At 43.4% G+C, this 17,623-nt stretch overlaps 1 protein-coding gene across 3 annotated transcripts in view; it reads right to left on the bottom strand.

The window, feature by feature from the left end:
• The window catches only part of CD109 (CD109 molecule), a 113,549-nt gene extending 101,174 nt beyond the window's left edge, over window positions 1-12,375 (bottom strand). Inside the window, exons 1-2 of one of the 3 annotated variants that reach the window (XM_022590370.3) lie at window positions 11,554-12,375; window positions 10,080-10,252 (exon numbers count right to left, since the gene is read on the bottom strand). In XM_022590370.3, the coding sequence (XP_022446078.1) occupies window positions 10,080-10,252; window positions 11,554-11,627 (247 nt within the window). In that variant the 5' untranslated portion in view covers window positions 11,628-12,375. Of the gene's footprint in view, window positions 1-10,079; window positions 10,253-11,553 lie in introns of those variants that run through there. The other 2 variants (XM_089921744.1, XM_022590371.2) reach the window with 2 other exon arrangements.
• Between the last annotated feature and the right edge of the window lie 5,248 nt (window positions 12,376-17,623).

Genomic DNA, 17,623 nt, shown 5'->3' with positions numbered 1-17,623 from the left:
GAAGCCGACTCGGACACGGTGATTCAAGCGCAGGACGAGAGCCTGGGACCAGCACCTAGAGAAGGGGAGGGATGCAGAGGCAGGACTGGGGATGAGGGGAGGGGAAGAGCCTCAACACAGGCTCGAGCCGCGTCCACGGGGCGCCCTCAGAAGCAGCGCTGACCCCTGAGACTTGTCCTGAGTTGGGGGGAGGGGCTGGACCTCCACCCAAGGAGGAGTTCCCCTGGGGCAGGGTGAGTCTCCCTAGCGATGCAGCCCCCAGGAAGCTGGCTTGGAGGGCGGTGGGCTGCAACATTCCCAGCAGCTTCAGGGAATGAGTCTTCATCCCCGACAGGCTGGTTCCGGGTGGTAGAGCATGGTACCCACCACAACGTCGCACAGTGGAATAAAATGAGAAATACTAAACTGCAGGGAGCTGGGCCCCAGCAAAACAGCGCCCTCGATTATTGAGAGTCACTGATTTTTTGTGACTTTAGGATAAACCATCGGGCTTGACTATTTTCTCAGCCCAGTGACTGGAGGAAACAATGTGCTTCCTTTGGGCCTGACATACTGGCTACCTCCCATCACCGGCAATCTCACCAAGACTAAAGGCTGCGTGTGTGTCTGTGTGTCTCTGTGTGTGTGTCTGCGTGTGTGTCTGTGTGTGTCTGTCTGTGAGTCTGTGTGTGTGTTGGGGAAGGGGGCGTAATTTATTTTTATCTAAGTGACACTAAGCAAGGAGAAAGTAAAAAACAGCTTCGAGTCTCCAATCCAAATAAACCTAGTAGGTTGATCAACTGAAGGGCGAGCATTTCAGCGATTCAAAGCCAGCTACCCAGATGTGAAGTGCGGAGATCCCATTCACAGAACTTCTATTTTTAATGGGACTCTTCATAGAGTCAAAGCTTTGAGGGGTTTTCTCATTAAAGAGAAATTGGAAGAGGGGGTAGACTGCATGCCTGGGTCTCACTGCTCTGACATGTGACCGTGTCCATCACAGACCCAAGAAACACACAGCTGCCCCCAGAAGCTGGGGTGCAGGAGCAGAGAGGCTCCCACAAACCCCTAATTTTTGCTGGATTCAGGGGGTGACTCAAAGGATGTGCAGAGAGATCCAATTTAAAGTCCACTCACTTGTCTCACGTGTCCTTATTAAAAGGTCGACTTGAAGTACTTGACATTTTTTGCAACTTGTCTTCCCTCTAAATTGACAAGGGCAGCTTGGAATTTCCTAGGCACTTAGTAAAGTCTTATTTGAACGCCCTAACATTCTAGCAGTAATTTACGGCACCAAAATATAAAATCGGGGGCAGGGTGGTAGGAGTGCAGATGAGAAATAGTCATCTCATTCTCAGTGGTTGCTAGGTTGGGGATGAAATCGATTGTATTTGCAAATTGTTGTGAACATTTTTTTCTCCCTTTTGCCGGAGCTCCTGGCTCTACGCAGACAAGGGAAATAGTCACCACCTCTTCAAATGCTGCACGACATTCTTAATCACTGACTAAAGACGCACTCTGTTCTGTGAAGTCCTTCTCAATGTTACTGCAGATAATCTCTGTAAAACTCAGATCATTTTTGTGTATAACCAGAGAAAGTAGATCTTAAAATTCCTGCAGTGCTTTCTCCTTCCCAATGCCACCAAATCCACTCAAAAGAAACCTTGTTTTAAAGCTTCACACTTGGCACAGGCCTGAGAGCTGGCCGTCATTTGATTTACAAATAGAGTCAAAGCTATTTTTAAATTGTGTAATAAGCATACACAAAAACTAACCTTTCCTTAACTTTTTAAACACACTCCATAATGCCATATGCTGCCTCTTCTGACATCTGTGCTCACCAGACAGCTCTGCAGAAAATCCCTGAAGGGAAGGAGAGTGTGTAATTGGAAATCCAACTAGGTCCAGAAGTATTCTCTATCGGGAAAAAAAAGGATTTTCCACCATATATGTACCTGGCTTAGTATTTACTGGTTAATTACTTTTGGCAACTCTCTGCTGTTCGGTAATGTACAATAATGAACTTAAGGAAATCACTTTTGCAACTAAAAGTTTCGACCTCTTTACCAAGTTATTAAATATTCTTTCATCAATACCCTCATTATTCAGCATTTTCTTCGATCACAGATGGACAAAGTGGGGAATGGGGTTTCCACCACAGATCCATGGAAGACAAAACCTTAAAATATGTTTCTGCTTCGTGGTTTAATGTCATTTTTAAGCCAAGGAACTCTTCAGTGAATTTAATCCATACAGAAAACATAAGTATTTCAAACAAACCAAAACAAAAAAGTTTCCTTTGGTCCCTACATACTCCTTTAAGTTTTTTCTCTCCTGCTTCCCCTTGCTTACAAATATCTCAATAAATAACAGTTTCATAAAAACGTTTTGTTCCATTTAGACCACTGAGTATAAAATAGGTCAAATGAAAACCCACTAAAAGTAAAATAAATAAAATGGTACAATATAAACTAAATGTTAGGGCTTCCCTGGTGGCGCAGTGGTTGGGAGTCCGCCTGCCGATGCAGGGGTCACGAGTTCGTGCCCCGGTCCGGGAGGATCCCACATGCCGCGGAGCGGCTGGGCCCGTGAGCCATGGTCGCTGAGCCTGCGCGTCCGGAGCCTGTGCTCCGCAACGGGAGAGGCCACAGCAGTGAGAGGCCCGCGTACCGCAAAAAGTAAAATAAATACGATACAATAAAAATAAAATAAATAAAAATTTAAAAAGAGTGGGCTACACTTTCTGATTATATTTCCTCACCACCTATTTATTACTGAAAACTTGGCTCCCAACAATCAACTGAAAAGCATTCAGTTGAGGATCTCCAGTGCCCTTTTTCCTGTCCTCTTCTCTTCTCTGACCTTCTGGGACACTACATACTGTCAAGACCTAACTTCCTGGTCTTCTTCCTTCCCTTGGCTTCTGAGACGTCTCAGCGTCTCCAATCCATCCCTGCTTCGGTTGCTCACGGGCCAGGAGCTTCAATGACTTCTTTCCCTCCTCGCAAGCTCCTGTCATCAGGCTTGTTCTTTCCATAAGCGCTGCCTCCTGTACATCCCACGCCTTCCCACCAAGACTTCGAATACTGTCTGCCTCTATGAAAACAACGCCTTCAACTCTACCCCTAGTTACAATTTCAAACTCATCTGCTGCGTATCTCCACCTGGGTGCCTCCCCACACTTACATCTAAAGCAGAATGTAACATCTTTTCAGAAAACACACACACACACACACACACACACACACACACACACACACACGAAGCTCTGTCTCCTTCTCTTGTCTGCCACTCCCAGCCCTGGGCTCTTTTCCTCTGGCACACCCTTCCCTTCTCTCGTATGTGAAGTAACTGTTCCCACAAAATGCCAAATACATCAGCAGAGGTGGACCACTCATGAATGGACATCTGTACAGCTCTGGGTGTAAAAGGTACCAGTACCAGGCACAGGGTCACACAAAAGCAGCACTATTTACCAACCACACTGAATTTTCGACACAAACAAGAAATAAAAACTCTCCAGCCTCTGCACTTTTAACATTATACTTATCCTTCTGAAACCTCTGAACCTTCTCTAATGCCTTCCTTCCTCTTCTGTCACACCCCCCCATTCATTCATGTGTCACATACCGCAAATAATCAATAGATAATAAATTAATGGGGGGAAACGTCATCCGGGAAACAAGGAGTTCCAGCATTGTAAATCCTTCTTAACAACATAATGGATCAAACAGCAACCCCGCCCAGATTCTTACAGGATCTGATTTCTGCTCCCACCACAAGCCCTCAGTGACTCATTCCCCTTTAGAAGAGCAGCGGTACATGTTTAGCTTGGAGTTTGAAGAATCGGTCTGTTCACTTTCAACTTCACTCCATCACTGATTGATAATCAAACCCCAAGACCTGTTTCTCCACTGCTTTACATTAACACCAACGTTTAGAGCTAGGGGCCACTTGAAAGGCAAATACGGAAATCTGGGCGGGACCTTCAGCTGTCTTGAATCATCACAGAACTTGCAAAGGCTTGCCTCTCACCCTCAGGTTTTCCGGTGCTTGGTCGGAACAATCCATGAGAGTCCTTCTAACCGAAGGGCAGTTGTTCTCACAGCTGAGAATCACTTGTGATGACTGCTTAAAATAAAGTTTAGATTCCCAGACCTTACCCATGTCTAGAGAGGGTGACCATGAATCTGCATTTTGAATAAGTATGACTCACATTTTGAGAAACACAGCAACAGAATTTAGTTTTAGAAAAGATCTGAGGTGCCTAGCCACCCACTCCCACCCCTTGCAGAACGATTAGTCCATAAAGAGCAACTCCACCTTGAGCTGAAACAAGAAACTGGCACAAAAATGCAGGTAAGCATTTCTAAACTCCTTAGTTAGCCTTATTTTCTTCCGTATCAGATAAAGCAACATTCGCAAATATACCCTAAGCCTCACACAGAGTTCCCCATATGTTCGGAGAGTTTCCTAGAGTGTAACGGAAGTAGCTTCGGCTGCAAATGTGGGTGCCTGTGATCTGTTTCCAGCTCTACCACCAAAAGGCGTTTCACCCTGGGCAAGTCACCAGACACCACCCCTCAGTCTCCTCAGCCATAAACTAGCTGATTGATTTGGCTTATCTCTGAGACCCCGACCAGCTCCAAAATTCTACGAAGCCCAAACTAAATTAGGAGGAGAGCTGGCATTGCAACTTGCAACTCTCAGATCCAGATTAGATTTCATGAGATCCAGCTCTGAACTACCACAAGCAAACGAGAAAATGATTTTCAAGGAAGACTGATACCACACTGCATCAATATCGCAAACAAAAAGTATTTCATGCTCTTTCAGGCAGTGGAAAACCTTCAACTTCAGAACCATCCGTACCAACAGAACCAACTTCACATTCAGGCTATACCATTTAATGTGTTATCCCAGGAAAACTATTCTCTCTTAGCCTCAGTTTTCTTATCTCTAAAATGAAGATAATAGTGCATTCCTCCAAGGGTTATTGAAGTTAAAAATTGTGCATAAAGTCCCTGGCACTATAAGGACACTCAAAATTTAATATGTTACGTTCCTTCCCATCCCCTCCTAGTGAGGTGCCTTTTATAGAGTCCCCAGTTCGAGATCATCCCAACAGGTGACTAAGAATTGCCTCTGACATAACTGTCGGCATCATCTTCTAATGACAACAGGTACCAATTTCTTGAGTAAAGTCCTATGGGCTTAAGTGCTTTAAACGTTACCTCATTTCACCCTCACATTAACCGTATAACTGTACAAGGCGGAAACCACTGCTCTTCAGATGATTAAACTGAAGCCTGGTGAGAAGGTGACAGCCCACAGACACACAACCACTGATGGAAGGGCATCAGGTAGCCTGGCTTCAGAGCCCACGCTCACCGTGACTACACTCTGGCCCTTTATCCTCAGGTCCCACCTTCTTACTAATATATACTACACACAATACCAAAGACATGTGAAAGAAGAACCTACACCCTTTAAAAATAATTCTCATGTCACTGCAAGTTCAAAATGAGCTCTACTGGCACAGCTGCCCGTGCAGACCTTCCCTGGGAGACCTGCACGCAGAGCATACTAATTCATCTACGCTCATAAAAACCAGTTACTGATTTTGATCTACAAGCCATGAAATGTATGTCAGGAGCTTTGTTTCCACCAGAAAGCCATCCAAACTGAATTGGATGAGTTTTTTAAGTTCTTCAGCTAATATTTCCAATTATGAAATACTGACTTCCCATCCTTGCTGAATCAAGATAGAAAATAAAGTACCCCCATAGTCAATGGGAGAGAGATAAAAAGACAATAAAGACAAAGAAGAATGTTTCATTCTTAAAGAATAGAAGGTAAACACCCTATTAGCTCTCCAAGATTTTAGGGCAAGAAGAAAAGGCAAGTTATACAAGGATACAGACATACACATAGAGTTCACCTCACCCAAACCCTTCAGTGGAAAGATGGAAGCAGGCTCGGCGCCATAAATAAATAAGAAGAGCCTCCAGGCCAGGAGATGCCCTGCCTTGCACCCAAGTTTGCAGCTGAGATTTTCTGTTTAGGTTTTTTTCTTTTTTTCTTTTTTTTTTTTTTTTGCCGGGGGTGGGGGGGAGAATTTTTTTTTACATTATATTGAAATGCAAATCAAAACTACAATGAGGTATCACCTCACACCAGTCAGAATGGCCATCATCAAAAAAGATATTGAAGTATTGTTGATTAACAATGTTGTGTTAGTTTCAGGTGTACAGCCAAGTGACTCAGTTATACATATACAGGTATCTATTCTTTTTCAAATTCTTTCCCCACTTAAGTTATTACAGAATGTTGAGCAGAGTTCCCTGTGCTATCAAAAAGTCTACAAGCAATAAATGTTGGAGAGGTTGTGGAGAAAAGGAAACCTTCCTACACTGCTGGTGGGAATGTAAATTGGTGCAGCCACTATGGAGAACAGTATGGTGGTTCCTTAGGTTTTTATCTTATATCAGGTATATGTGAAACCAGCGACAAAGAATTCATCAGTGGAGGAAAGGGGTGTATTCTTTATTATTTGAAGTACATTTCATTCAGGAAAAACAATGAAAGTTTACAAATGAACATTTCAAATTGTAAAAAGAGATCGGGAAATAAAGCAGAAATTATGGTTTCCAGGATATCAGAAATGATTCAATTCCTTCACACACTTTAAAAGATGAGAAGAGGGCTTCCCTGGTGGCGCAGTAGTTGAGAGTCCGCCTGCCGATGCAGGGGACATGGGTTCGTGCCCCGGTCCAGGAAGATCCCACATGCCACGGAGCGGCTGGGCCTGTAGAGCCATGGCCGCTGAGCCCGCGTGTCCGGAGCCTGTGCTCCGCAATGGGAGAGGCCCGCGTACCACAAAAAAAAAAAAAAGATGAGAAGATAGGTCTCATTTATGACCTGTGAATTCCAATGTTCTACAGTTTTTTTCTTGATTTGGCATGGAACTCCAGGGCACCATCACAGTAAAGGAAGAGGTAAACGCCAGGAAGCTAAGAAATAAGGGGACAGACTCACTCTCCAACCAACAGACAGTCTGACTTGATTTCAAACGCCAGTAGATGCTCCATCTTCTCTGGTAATTACTACCTGCTGAATTTTGTCAATTACATTTACTTAACTAACTCTTCTGTACAACGGAAGATAAGATTCACCATAGAAGATGAAGAGAGTGGTGTTCGTAACAATGACAAGTACACTTCAGTATCTGAATGTCACCACTAAAAACGCGTTAATATACCCTTAGGGAACTCCTCAAAGTTTATTAGAAACACTTTTTCTCAAGGGCTATTGTTCACCCAAAAATAAATAAATAAAAATTAATTGATCCCAATAAATATAAAATTAATATATTTAAACATGAATAAACTAACTGTCATGCAATCCATGCTACTGGCCTCAAGGATGGGAATGTAAACAAAATTTTTCCCATATCTGCCAAACAAATAAATGAACTTTTCCTTGAGGACAAGCCATACTTTTCTGCCTTTATTAAGGAAGGTATATGCTGCAATTCTAATGCTTTAGCTATTACTATTTCTGACACAAATTAAGCTAGAAAGGCATTCTGGTTATGGTGAAACACCGCCCTGCCCCAGGAATTTCTAAGAACAGCAGGACTGCTAGAAACAGCCACTCAGAAACAATCCCCCTCCTTACCCAGCTCTGCTAGCAGGCAGACCTTTATTAAAACCAATCTTTCCTTGGCAGGACCTCTTGGAGTCCATCATAAGAAAATGATGAAATAATCAGACCTAAAATGTATTTATTTGCTTGTGTTTATGTGGCAAGGAAAAAGTGAATCCTAGGAAGATCCAGACCCCACTAATTTAGAAAGTCCTCCTTTATCTACATATTGTTACACCTGGAGAAATCAGATAAAGCAAAGGATGTAAGGACAGGGAGGGAGAAATGTCTTGGTCCTTAAGTCCTAACTTTACAGGAAGCATCTGCTCTGAGAACAATGACCCACAGCCCCTGATAACAAAGTTAACATTCTCCTTTGAAAGAGGGAGAAGGGTTGCAATGGTATTTTCAATGAAACTGTATGTCAACTGCGTCCAAAACAGCCCCTAAAAGTAGTGCATTTTCTCTCTTTCTTTTTCAAAGATCCATTAAGCTCCCAGGATAGTGTCGTCTGACCCACTTCAGCCTTACCCAAAAGCATGACGAACTTTCCTCCCAAAGGCAAAATCTAAGAATAAAGTTTAAAACCAAGCCACAGTAACAAGCACCTCAGTGTTCGTACTATTTGCAGAAAAAAAGAAACAAGACTGACGAAGGAGACTGCAGAAAAGACAACATAGGAGAAATTCTAGAATAAGCACACGCAAATGTCCGAGCAAAGCCCAAGTATTTATCAAGATCATCCTTGTTATTCTGGACCTTTGCATTGTAGTAAAACTGTCACACTAGTAGAGCCAAAATGATAATTCTTAATGAATAAATAATGAATGTGGAACTACCTTAAGTGTGGTCTGCTGTGACTTAGTATTTCAATATTTTCTTTAGCCATTATCACAAGACCAAGATTCATTCATTTTCAGAATAAGTAGTTCAATAATAAAAGTAAGAGATCTGCCCCCATGTAAAAAGGAAATGATGCTTCCTGCATCTTCTTCAATAGTATTCCTATTTACAATATTAACAGCTACTGTTTATTGAGTGCCTAATAGGTACTAGATACTGATTTTAACTTTATAACTGCCCTGGGAAGTACATTATCCCCGTTTTATAGATGAGGAAATTGAAGCCCAGAGCATTTAAGTAACCTGCCCAAGATCACACAGCTAGTGCTAAGACGCAGTCTCAGATCTTAAGCGCTAACTGCATTGCTTCTCCAGGGAAACAAGGCCTCCCGCTTTCCTGACACTACTCCTATGAAAGACAAAGTGGCCTGGCCCCTGCACACATCACCTCTTCCTGACTCCAAACTTACCCACCCAGTCAGTCAACTTCCCAACGGAGAAAGAACCTCGGATGTAGATAAACTTTGATTTTATCTCATTTCATGATGGTGTTAATTTCTCTATGCTGGTAAAGGATAAACATTTATATAATGAGCTACTGTGGAATCTCATCCACCCTTCATTTTGTGCCCTTAAATGATTCTTTTAAAGGATAACTCAACATTATAGGAAGTTATGCCTCAATTTCTGGCCTCTGACTGAACATCTAAACATGCTTCTAGTTAACAGTGTTTACAGTTGGGTGGTAGGATTACAGGTAGGATTTTGGTTTATTCCCTTTACTTCCAGTATTTGCCAGGTTGCTAGCACTGAGTATATATTACTCTTTCAATTAGAAAAATATTAAATGTTCATTTTAATGTGAAAGAAAGTTTACCTATTTAACTATTTACCCCCCAAATTATTCTGCCCTTAGTATTGAAAAAGAAGACATTCACTGACCCAATTTAATCCTGGGCCTGGTTAGAACCCAAATTTAAAACAAGATATGTGGGTTCTTTTACAAATGCCTCCGACTTCTTTTACATTATTTTTCTCTTTTTTCCTGTTACTTAAAAAACTAAAAAATATTCCATAAAACTAGATTTTAACTTTAGTTCTTCTTTTCCTACCCACAGGCCTACTTAGTAAAATCCTCTGCATCCAGTAAATATGGTCATACCTGGTTTGCATAAACCATACGTGAATATGGTTTTGTGCCAGACTGTTAACTACGCCCATTTCCTCTTCTGGGCACACACTGTCCTACATGCCCAGCCTCCTGTGCAGCTAAACGTGGCCATCAGAGGAGGGAGGAATGATATGAGCCACGTCCAGGCCTGGCCCATAAAGACCTCCCACAGGAGACACTCCACGCTCTTCCCCTGCAGATTAGAAGCCACGTACTGGTGACGACAGAGCCACAAAGGGGAAAGAACCCGGGCCTCACAATCTCCACCTGGAAGAGCATCCCAGGAACATCATTTTGGACTCCACATGAGTAAGAAATAAAAGGGTATTGTGTAAGCCACTGAAAATGGGGGGCTTCTCCACTACATCACATAGCACGTGGCTTTATTAACATACTCCAATTATTACTGCAGATGAGTTAAGACTCTGCTGTTATCTTACCTTTTTCAAAGACTCCTTCTGCTTCCAGGACAGAGACGGCAAGGTTCGCGGCTATCTTGACCAGCTCCGCCTTCACAGTGACCTGTGAGGGGCTGTGTTCCAGAAGCTCCACCCCAATGGTCACATTTCCCCCCGGCCTGATGATCCCAGGGGCTGTCACCAGAAACTTGGGCCTAAAGAGTTCCCAACAACAAGGGAAAAACAAAGTTTCTTACCGTCACATCTCCATTCTTTTGAGATCCTCAAATTTCATAGGCTCCCTATACTGTGCCAGTTGCAACTGTTCCAATTAATATTGCCTCACTGCTCCATTTAGCAACTGCACTGAAATGCTATTGAAACAACAATAATCCCCATAAATCCATTTTTTATCCAGTTTTATTGAGATATAATTGATTTGACCTTCATGCACCATGAGATGATTATCACAATAAGTTTAGTGAACATTCAACATCTCATATAGATACGAAATTAAAGAAATAGAAAAAATACATATTTTTCCTTGTGGTCAGAACTCTAAGGATTTACTCTCTTCATGACTTTCATATATAACATACAGCAGTGTTCATTATATTTATCACGTTTTAGTGATACATTCCCATAAGTCAATTTTAATGCGGTAATCCATGCACTGTTAGAGGACTGGCCTGTGTTATTATTTCCATTTTATAAACCACAAATGGCACAGGATGGCTTACACTGGGACACGCAGAAGTTATTGGCAAAGTATCAATACAAGCCTCTAAACTCCTTTACAGAAGACATCATCCCAGCGTAATTTTTTGTTCTTGGCTTAAAGACACACCACACACACACACATACACACACACACACACACACACACACACACACACGGATTTTGCTTGTTTCTTATTGAAACCTTTATGTTTGGGCATCTACCCAAGAAAACATCATCTAATCAACACCACTGATTAAAATATACCGTCTGAAATTAAACTATCAGTGCTGACATTTCCAGGTAGAGCAGAGCATAAAAATCGCTGAAACAGCACTTTCCCTGCCCAAGCTAGGGATTAGGGCTCAAGGGCAAAAACCTCTGGGGGGAAGCGGGGGAGTGCTTTCCACTACTTAGGTGTCTCACTCGTTATCTTCCCACGATGTCTGCACCTAAACCCATACTTCAGCTACCTTGTCATTGCCTTGTCATTGCCAAAGTTGAGGCATCTTGTTTAGAAAAAATATATATATATATGTCTTTAAAAGAAAAAGTCACATTATTTGGGAGCTAAAAGTTGAGAAGAACGCAGAGGCAACGTGGACTAAAAATAAAATGCTGTCTTTAGAAAGTAGTTACGGCCAGAGGCGCTTAAACAACCTCGCGGGTGGAGAGAGCAACTGTCCCGCGAAGAACCGAGGGGAAGCGATGCATGATCAAATCTCCAGGCCGGGGTCCGGCTGGGGATCGCCGCCGCCCCGCGCCCGCCGCCCCGCGCCCGCCGTCCCGCGCTCCTACCTGGGGGCGGCGGCCAGCGCCGCGCTCCACACGCAGAAGAGGCGGGCGGCGGTCCCGAGCCGCGGGCCCCGCATCTCGGCGGCGTCTGCCCGGCGACCGCGGGCTCCGGAGGAAATTCGCGGGCAGCGCGGGGTGTGGCCTTCCACCTCCTCCCGGATCTCCCCGACTCCAGGCTTAGCAGTTTGCACTGGGCGCGCCTGCGAGCGGAGCGAGGGCTCTACATTGAGCCGGATCGCGGCGGCGCCACCCCTCCCGCCGCATCGCAATGGCGCTGCTCGGCGCCCCGGGCCGCACCGCAAACCCCGGGCGGCAGCCCTGCTGCCCTGGCCACCCGGCTCCTCGGGCTGTTTATGCTAGCGCTGTACCGCCCGTGCCCGGGGTGCATGAACAGGCCCATCCTTGTACGGAGATGTTCATAGCAACCTTGTGAGGTGGAAAAAAATCAGTCATTGTCGTCCAGACGATGAGTCAGAATTTTAGAGAAACGGCAAACACGCACACACACACGCCAAACAGGGGTGTATTTTCTGGTAGTTGTTCAATATATACGAATGAATAGGCACAAGAGAAAAACTTCTTTCCCTTGAAACAAAAACTCACGTATATCGTTTACCTCTCCAGGAAAAATGTGGTTTCTCCGTTTAAAAAAAGAAAAGGAATGGGCTTCCCTGGTGGCGCAGTGGTTGAGAGTCTGCCTGCCGATGCAGGGGACACGGGTTCGTGCCCCGGTCCGGGAGGATCTCACATGCTGCGGAGCGGCTGGGCCCGTGAGCCATGGCCGTTGAGCCTGCGCGTCTGGAGCCTGTGCTCCGCAACGGGAGAGGCCGCAACAGTGAGAGGCCCGCGTACCGCCAAAAAAAAAAAAAAGAAGAGGAGGAAAATTCTGGCACATGCGGAAGTTAGGTGTTGCTCCTCAGAACTCTGAGAAACAACTGTCGGGGGAGATGCTTTATGCTGTGGGCTATCGCTAAGCACTTCTGCTACAGAAGGTATTCATTAGCACTGTGAAGCCTGGAGCAATTTGTGTAAACACGTTAGAATTCGGGTGGCTCTCCTATCCTTAGGAAGACCAGCGGCCCAGGGTGCCCAGCAGTTGCTGAGCTCCAGCTCCTGCGTCCTGGCTTGTCTGTAGCTCCTTCCCCACTGATTGGTGCTGTCACCATGTTCAGATGACTCAGGTTTCACCATGGCTACACCATAAAACAGGGAACTGCCAGCAACTGTTGGAAAACAGGCACATTCAGTCCCTAACAGCTTAAAGTTTCTAATTCATGGAGAAAAGTTTTGGATGGTCACATTTTAATACGGGACAAAATGCAAAAAGAAAAGAGGTCAGCCAAGGGTGTCTCCTCACAAAGCTATGTGCTAAATAAGGGGGAAAGTAGCACCTAGACCAACTGTGGTTTTGGAGTCCAGGAACTCGCTTTCCTCCCTTTCCTGTTCCACCCTTTTTCACCCTGCTGAACAGCTAGCAGACGTCCCTATGTCCTCCTGTCTCCTCCGCACTCCTATCTTTAGTGGCCGACTTCCTGTGCAGGCAGGGCTTGGGTAAAGTGAAAAGGGTCCAAGTGGGTCTTTGGGTGCACATCCTGTGTCCCTGACACAGCTGTTACTGCCTGTCTGGTCTCCTCACCTCTGTTGTTCAGGGTCAAGTGTGGGCTCTGTCAAAGTCTAAATCAGCGCGTCTCTAACTCTAATGTGTATGAGAATCACAGTGAAATGCAGGTGCTGATTCAGCAGGTCCAGGACAGGGGCTGAAATTCTGCCTCATGTCAACATACTGTGGGCCACAGAGGGTCTACAGGTAAACTCTCTCTTTGATGAGAAAAGGAAGTTGGAAACCTGGAGAAAATTCTTTCCAAGCTTCACTTCGTAAGATAGATCAATAAATTCAGGTTTATTCTAGAGGCAGGAAAATGTAAAAAGCACTCCAAAAGATTAGTTGATAATGTTGCATTCCAAGAAGTCTTCTAGAAAGGTTTAGAACCACCTAGTTGTTTCGTAAAATGACATCTGTGCAGATTTTAAATTGATGCAGCCTCCCTGTTTATGCCTTCCTTCTCGCAATACACAAGAAAAACTTAACCATGTAGATTTGCACAGAGATGAGGCACAGAGTAGCCACTCAGGAAAACTGCTTAAAAGGATTAATAAAAAATCTCCTGGGCTTCCCTGGTGGCGCAGTGGTTGAGAGTCCGCCTGCCAATGCAGGGGACACGGATTCGTGCCCCCGTCCGGGAGGATCCCACATGCCGCGGAGCGGCTGGGCCCGTGAGCCATGGCCGCTGAGCCTGCGCGTCCGGAGCCTGTGCTCTGCAGCGGGAGAGACCACAACAGTGAGAGGCCCGCGTACCGCAAAAAAAAAAAAAAAAAAATCTTCTTCCTAGATTTTTTTTTTAAGTAAGAAAAACTTAAAGTTGTCTGATAGTAACAATAAGAGATGGGGTTAAATAAATTATGGTATGCCTATGCAACAGAATACTGTGAAGCAATTTAAAATTACGTTCTTGAATTGGAGACTTTATTATTTTGTTTGTTTTGGAGACTATTTAATTATCTAAAGATAAATATTCCTGATGCTGGTGGGGGGAGTCTTTTATAAAACAGAATTTAAATGATTCCATTTTTATAAAAATAAATTGTGTTTATGTATACATATACATTATAGATATATGCATTGAAGGAAAACTGGAAGGGTATTCAGCAAAATGTTATCAGTATCCAGGTAATTACCTGGATTTGCCAAGTTTTCTACAATGAACATATATATAATAATTTTTCTTTTAAAAAGAAAACAATAAAAATGATATTGTTTTAGCAAGTAGTCTTTAAGGGAGCATCTTAGAAACTCTTTGGAATAAAATTCATGAGTTTTGATACAAAAAAATTATATATGTTCCCCCTATGAAAACTGAATGGCCTTTGGCATAAGAACCCTACACTGTTCCCGTGTCCCTTCTGGACATGTCTTAGGGTGTGGTTCATTGAGAAAAGAGGAATCTGTAGGAGATAGATCCTATGCGATTGTGGGAGCAGCCATTGACTCTGCACCTAGAGTTGAGTCTAAGTCACTCTAAGACAGCCAGGGCAGAAAAGCTACATGTGGACCAGAACAAGGAAGCAAGAGGGCAAGAGACATGGAACCCATGTCTCTATTAACACCTCCAACTCGGACGTCATGGGCAACCTGCAGGAGAAGCCGGCTGCATATGCACTTAGCCCAGGATTCAGAAAAGCTCAAGGAGGAGATCCCCTGAGAACTGGAGGGGCTACGGGACCCACTGCCGCCCCACACCCACAAGTCAACTAACACAGCAGCAGCAATCTGGGCTAGTGGCCAACGCCTAGAGCCCTGCACTGACCTTCAGAGAGTGAAAAATATGACTTCGGTTTCACTGCTGGCTTCCAAATTCATATAAAGTATCTCTTGTGGCCAACACTAACTCATAACCATACAGGGAGGGGAATTCTAGGAAATTTAGCTTCATCTTAGATAAGTCGGCACAGTACAAAGCTACCAAAGTCCATGCGTCATCAACTAGGCCTCTGTATATACCCCTTTTAACCATACTTAACGTCAACAAAAAACAGAAAAATCATGCTTTCCCCAACATGAAGCAATTATCCCTCATCTAACGGAAAACAAACTTTCCTGTCTGCAAAAGAGTATATAAAATCCCTCAAGTATCTTTGAACGTTATTCGTGCCTCTTTTCCACCCTCTGTTCTCAGATCAGTGAGGCTGGTTTTGGGAGAAGCATTGAGAGAAACATTACTTGCTGATTTAGAGCACAGTCCGTATCCTCAAGTCTGTTGTTTGATTTTTTACACATTCAAACTGTATAAAATTTCAGAAATATTATGTATGAAATGAACGTCTACTTAAATTTATCATCTATTTGAGACCTATTTAGACAGAGTCCTGCACAGAACGCCAGAATCTTTTTTACCCAGAACAGAGGAGGAAACCCCTGTCCACTGGAAGACAAGGAATGATACTGAAATTAACTAGGAATAATAATAACAAGGCTTGTCCTTAACTTTCTGTATGAGTGTCCAAAATTTAAAATTAGAATTCTCTGTCCAACCAAATTATCAAACAAGAATGACGATAGAATTAAAATGTTTTCAGAAATGGAACGCCTCAGAAACTTTGCCTTCAACAAACTCTTTTTAGGAAGTTACTTTTGGAGGACATATTTAGCAAACAAATGAAATAATCCAAGAAAAAGGAAGACATGAGATTCAGGAAAAAGTATATATAACCCCAGAGAGCAATGAAGACAGAAGTTCCAACAGGAAGAATTCCAGGAATAAGGCCTCAAGGGGAAAAAAGGACCTTAGTAGAAAAGATAAATGTAATGGAAAACTGGGGGAGAAAATTGAGACTATGGTAATATAAAATTGTGTAATGAAGGGAAGGAAATTTAGAAACTCTAGAGAAAAGAAAAATAAATAGATTTAAAAAAGGGACTTCCTTGGTGGTGCAGTGGTTAAGAATCCGCCTGCCAATGTTCCAACAGGAAGAATTCCAGGAATAAGGCCTCGAAGGGAAAAAAGGACCTTAGTAGAAAAGATAAATGTAATGGAAAACTGGAGGAGAAAATTGAGACTATGGTAATATAAAATTGTGTAATGAAGGGAAGGAAATTTAGAAACTCTAGAGAAAAGAAAACTAAATAGATAGATTAAAAAAAGGGACTTCCTTGGTGGTGCAGTGGTTAAGAATCTGCCTGCCAATGCAGGGGACATGGGTTCGAGCTCTGGTCCAGGAAGATCCCACGTGCTGCAGGGCAACTGAACCCATGCGTCACAACTACTGAGCCTGGGCTCTAGAGCCAGCAAGCCACAACTACTGAGCCTGCGCTCTAGAGCTCGTGACCCACAACTACTGAGCTCGTGCACCACAACTACTGAAGCCCGTGCACCTAGAGCCCGTGCTACACAACAAGAGAAGCCACCGCAATGAGAAGCCCACGCACCACAATGAAGAGTAGCCCCCGCTCGCCACAACTAGAAAAAGCCTGCGGACAGAAACGAAGACCCAACGCAGCCAACAGTAAATAAATGAACAAATGTTTTTTTAAAATAGATAAAAATGGAAGTGTAACCATAATTCATTAGTTGGCTCTGTAGTGAACAATAATTATATAATGTTGACGTAAGCATGGTTTACTTATTTATAACTGATAGAATCAATCTCGTTAAAGGGAAAGTATTCAACTCTATCCTGTCTTTCCTACATGAACTGTATCACTGGTAAGCAAATAGTAGGTACGGGGAAATGTCTCTTTTTAGAAGTTTTCCAGCTAGTAAAATGTAAAATAAATGTTAGAATCAGAATAGCACCATATCACAACCCTTGGTGAATTAATAGATCTAGACCAGTGCTGTCCAATAGAACTTTCTGTAAGGATGGAAGTGTTCCATATCCACCCTAATACAGTAGCCATGGGCAACATGAGGCTGTTGAGTACTGGACATGTGGTCAGTACATCCAAGACACTGAATTTGTTATTATTTCATTTGAATTAACTTAAATTTAAATAGCAACATGTGACTACCATATTGGATTATGCAGACCGAAACAATGATCATAAAGGACTGCTAGGAAACATACAGATACTCTAAGTCTCCTTAGAGAAGAACCCAGAACCACCTAAAAGACTGAACCTGAATCTGATTCAAATTTGCAAGGAGGGCTTCCCTGGTGGCGCAGTGGTTGAGAGTCCGCCTGCCGATGCAGGGGACACGGGTTTGTGCCCCGGTCTGGGAAGATCCCACATGCCGCAGAGCACGTCCGGAGCCTGTGCTCCACAACAGGAGAGGCCACAACAGTGAGAGGCCCACATACTGCAAAATAAAAAATTTTAAAAATTAAAAAATTTGCAAGGAAATACAGTATAGGAAAAAAAATAAAAGGACAAAAAAAATGCAAGGAAATTAATAAATGCATATTAAATACCACAGGGATGTATTAGCAAAATCTAGACTGTGGAATACTTTATCCAGCAATCAAATTTCTTCAACAACTAAATTGCAAGGAAAAATAAAGAGAATTGAAAGAAACT

This window comes from Delphinapterus leucas, chromosome 12, assembly GCF_059928025.1.
Source record: "Delphinapterus leucas isolate spDelLeu-1000000601 "Yukka" chromosome 12, BTC_Dleu_Yukka2, whole genome shotgun sequence".
Lineage (NCBI taxonomy): Eukaryota > Metazoa > Chordata > Mammalia > Artiodactyla > Monodontidae > Delphinapterus > Delphinapterus leucas.
The sequence above is the reverse complement of the archived record's forward strand: the minus strand, read 5'-3'. Positions and strand labels throughout refer to the sequence as shown.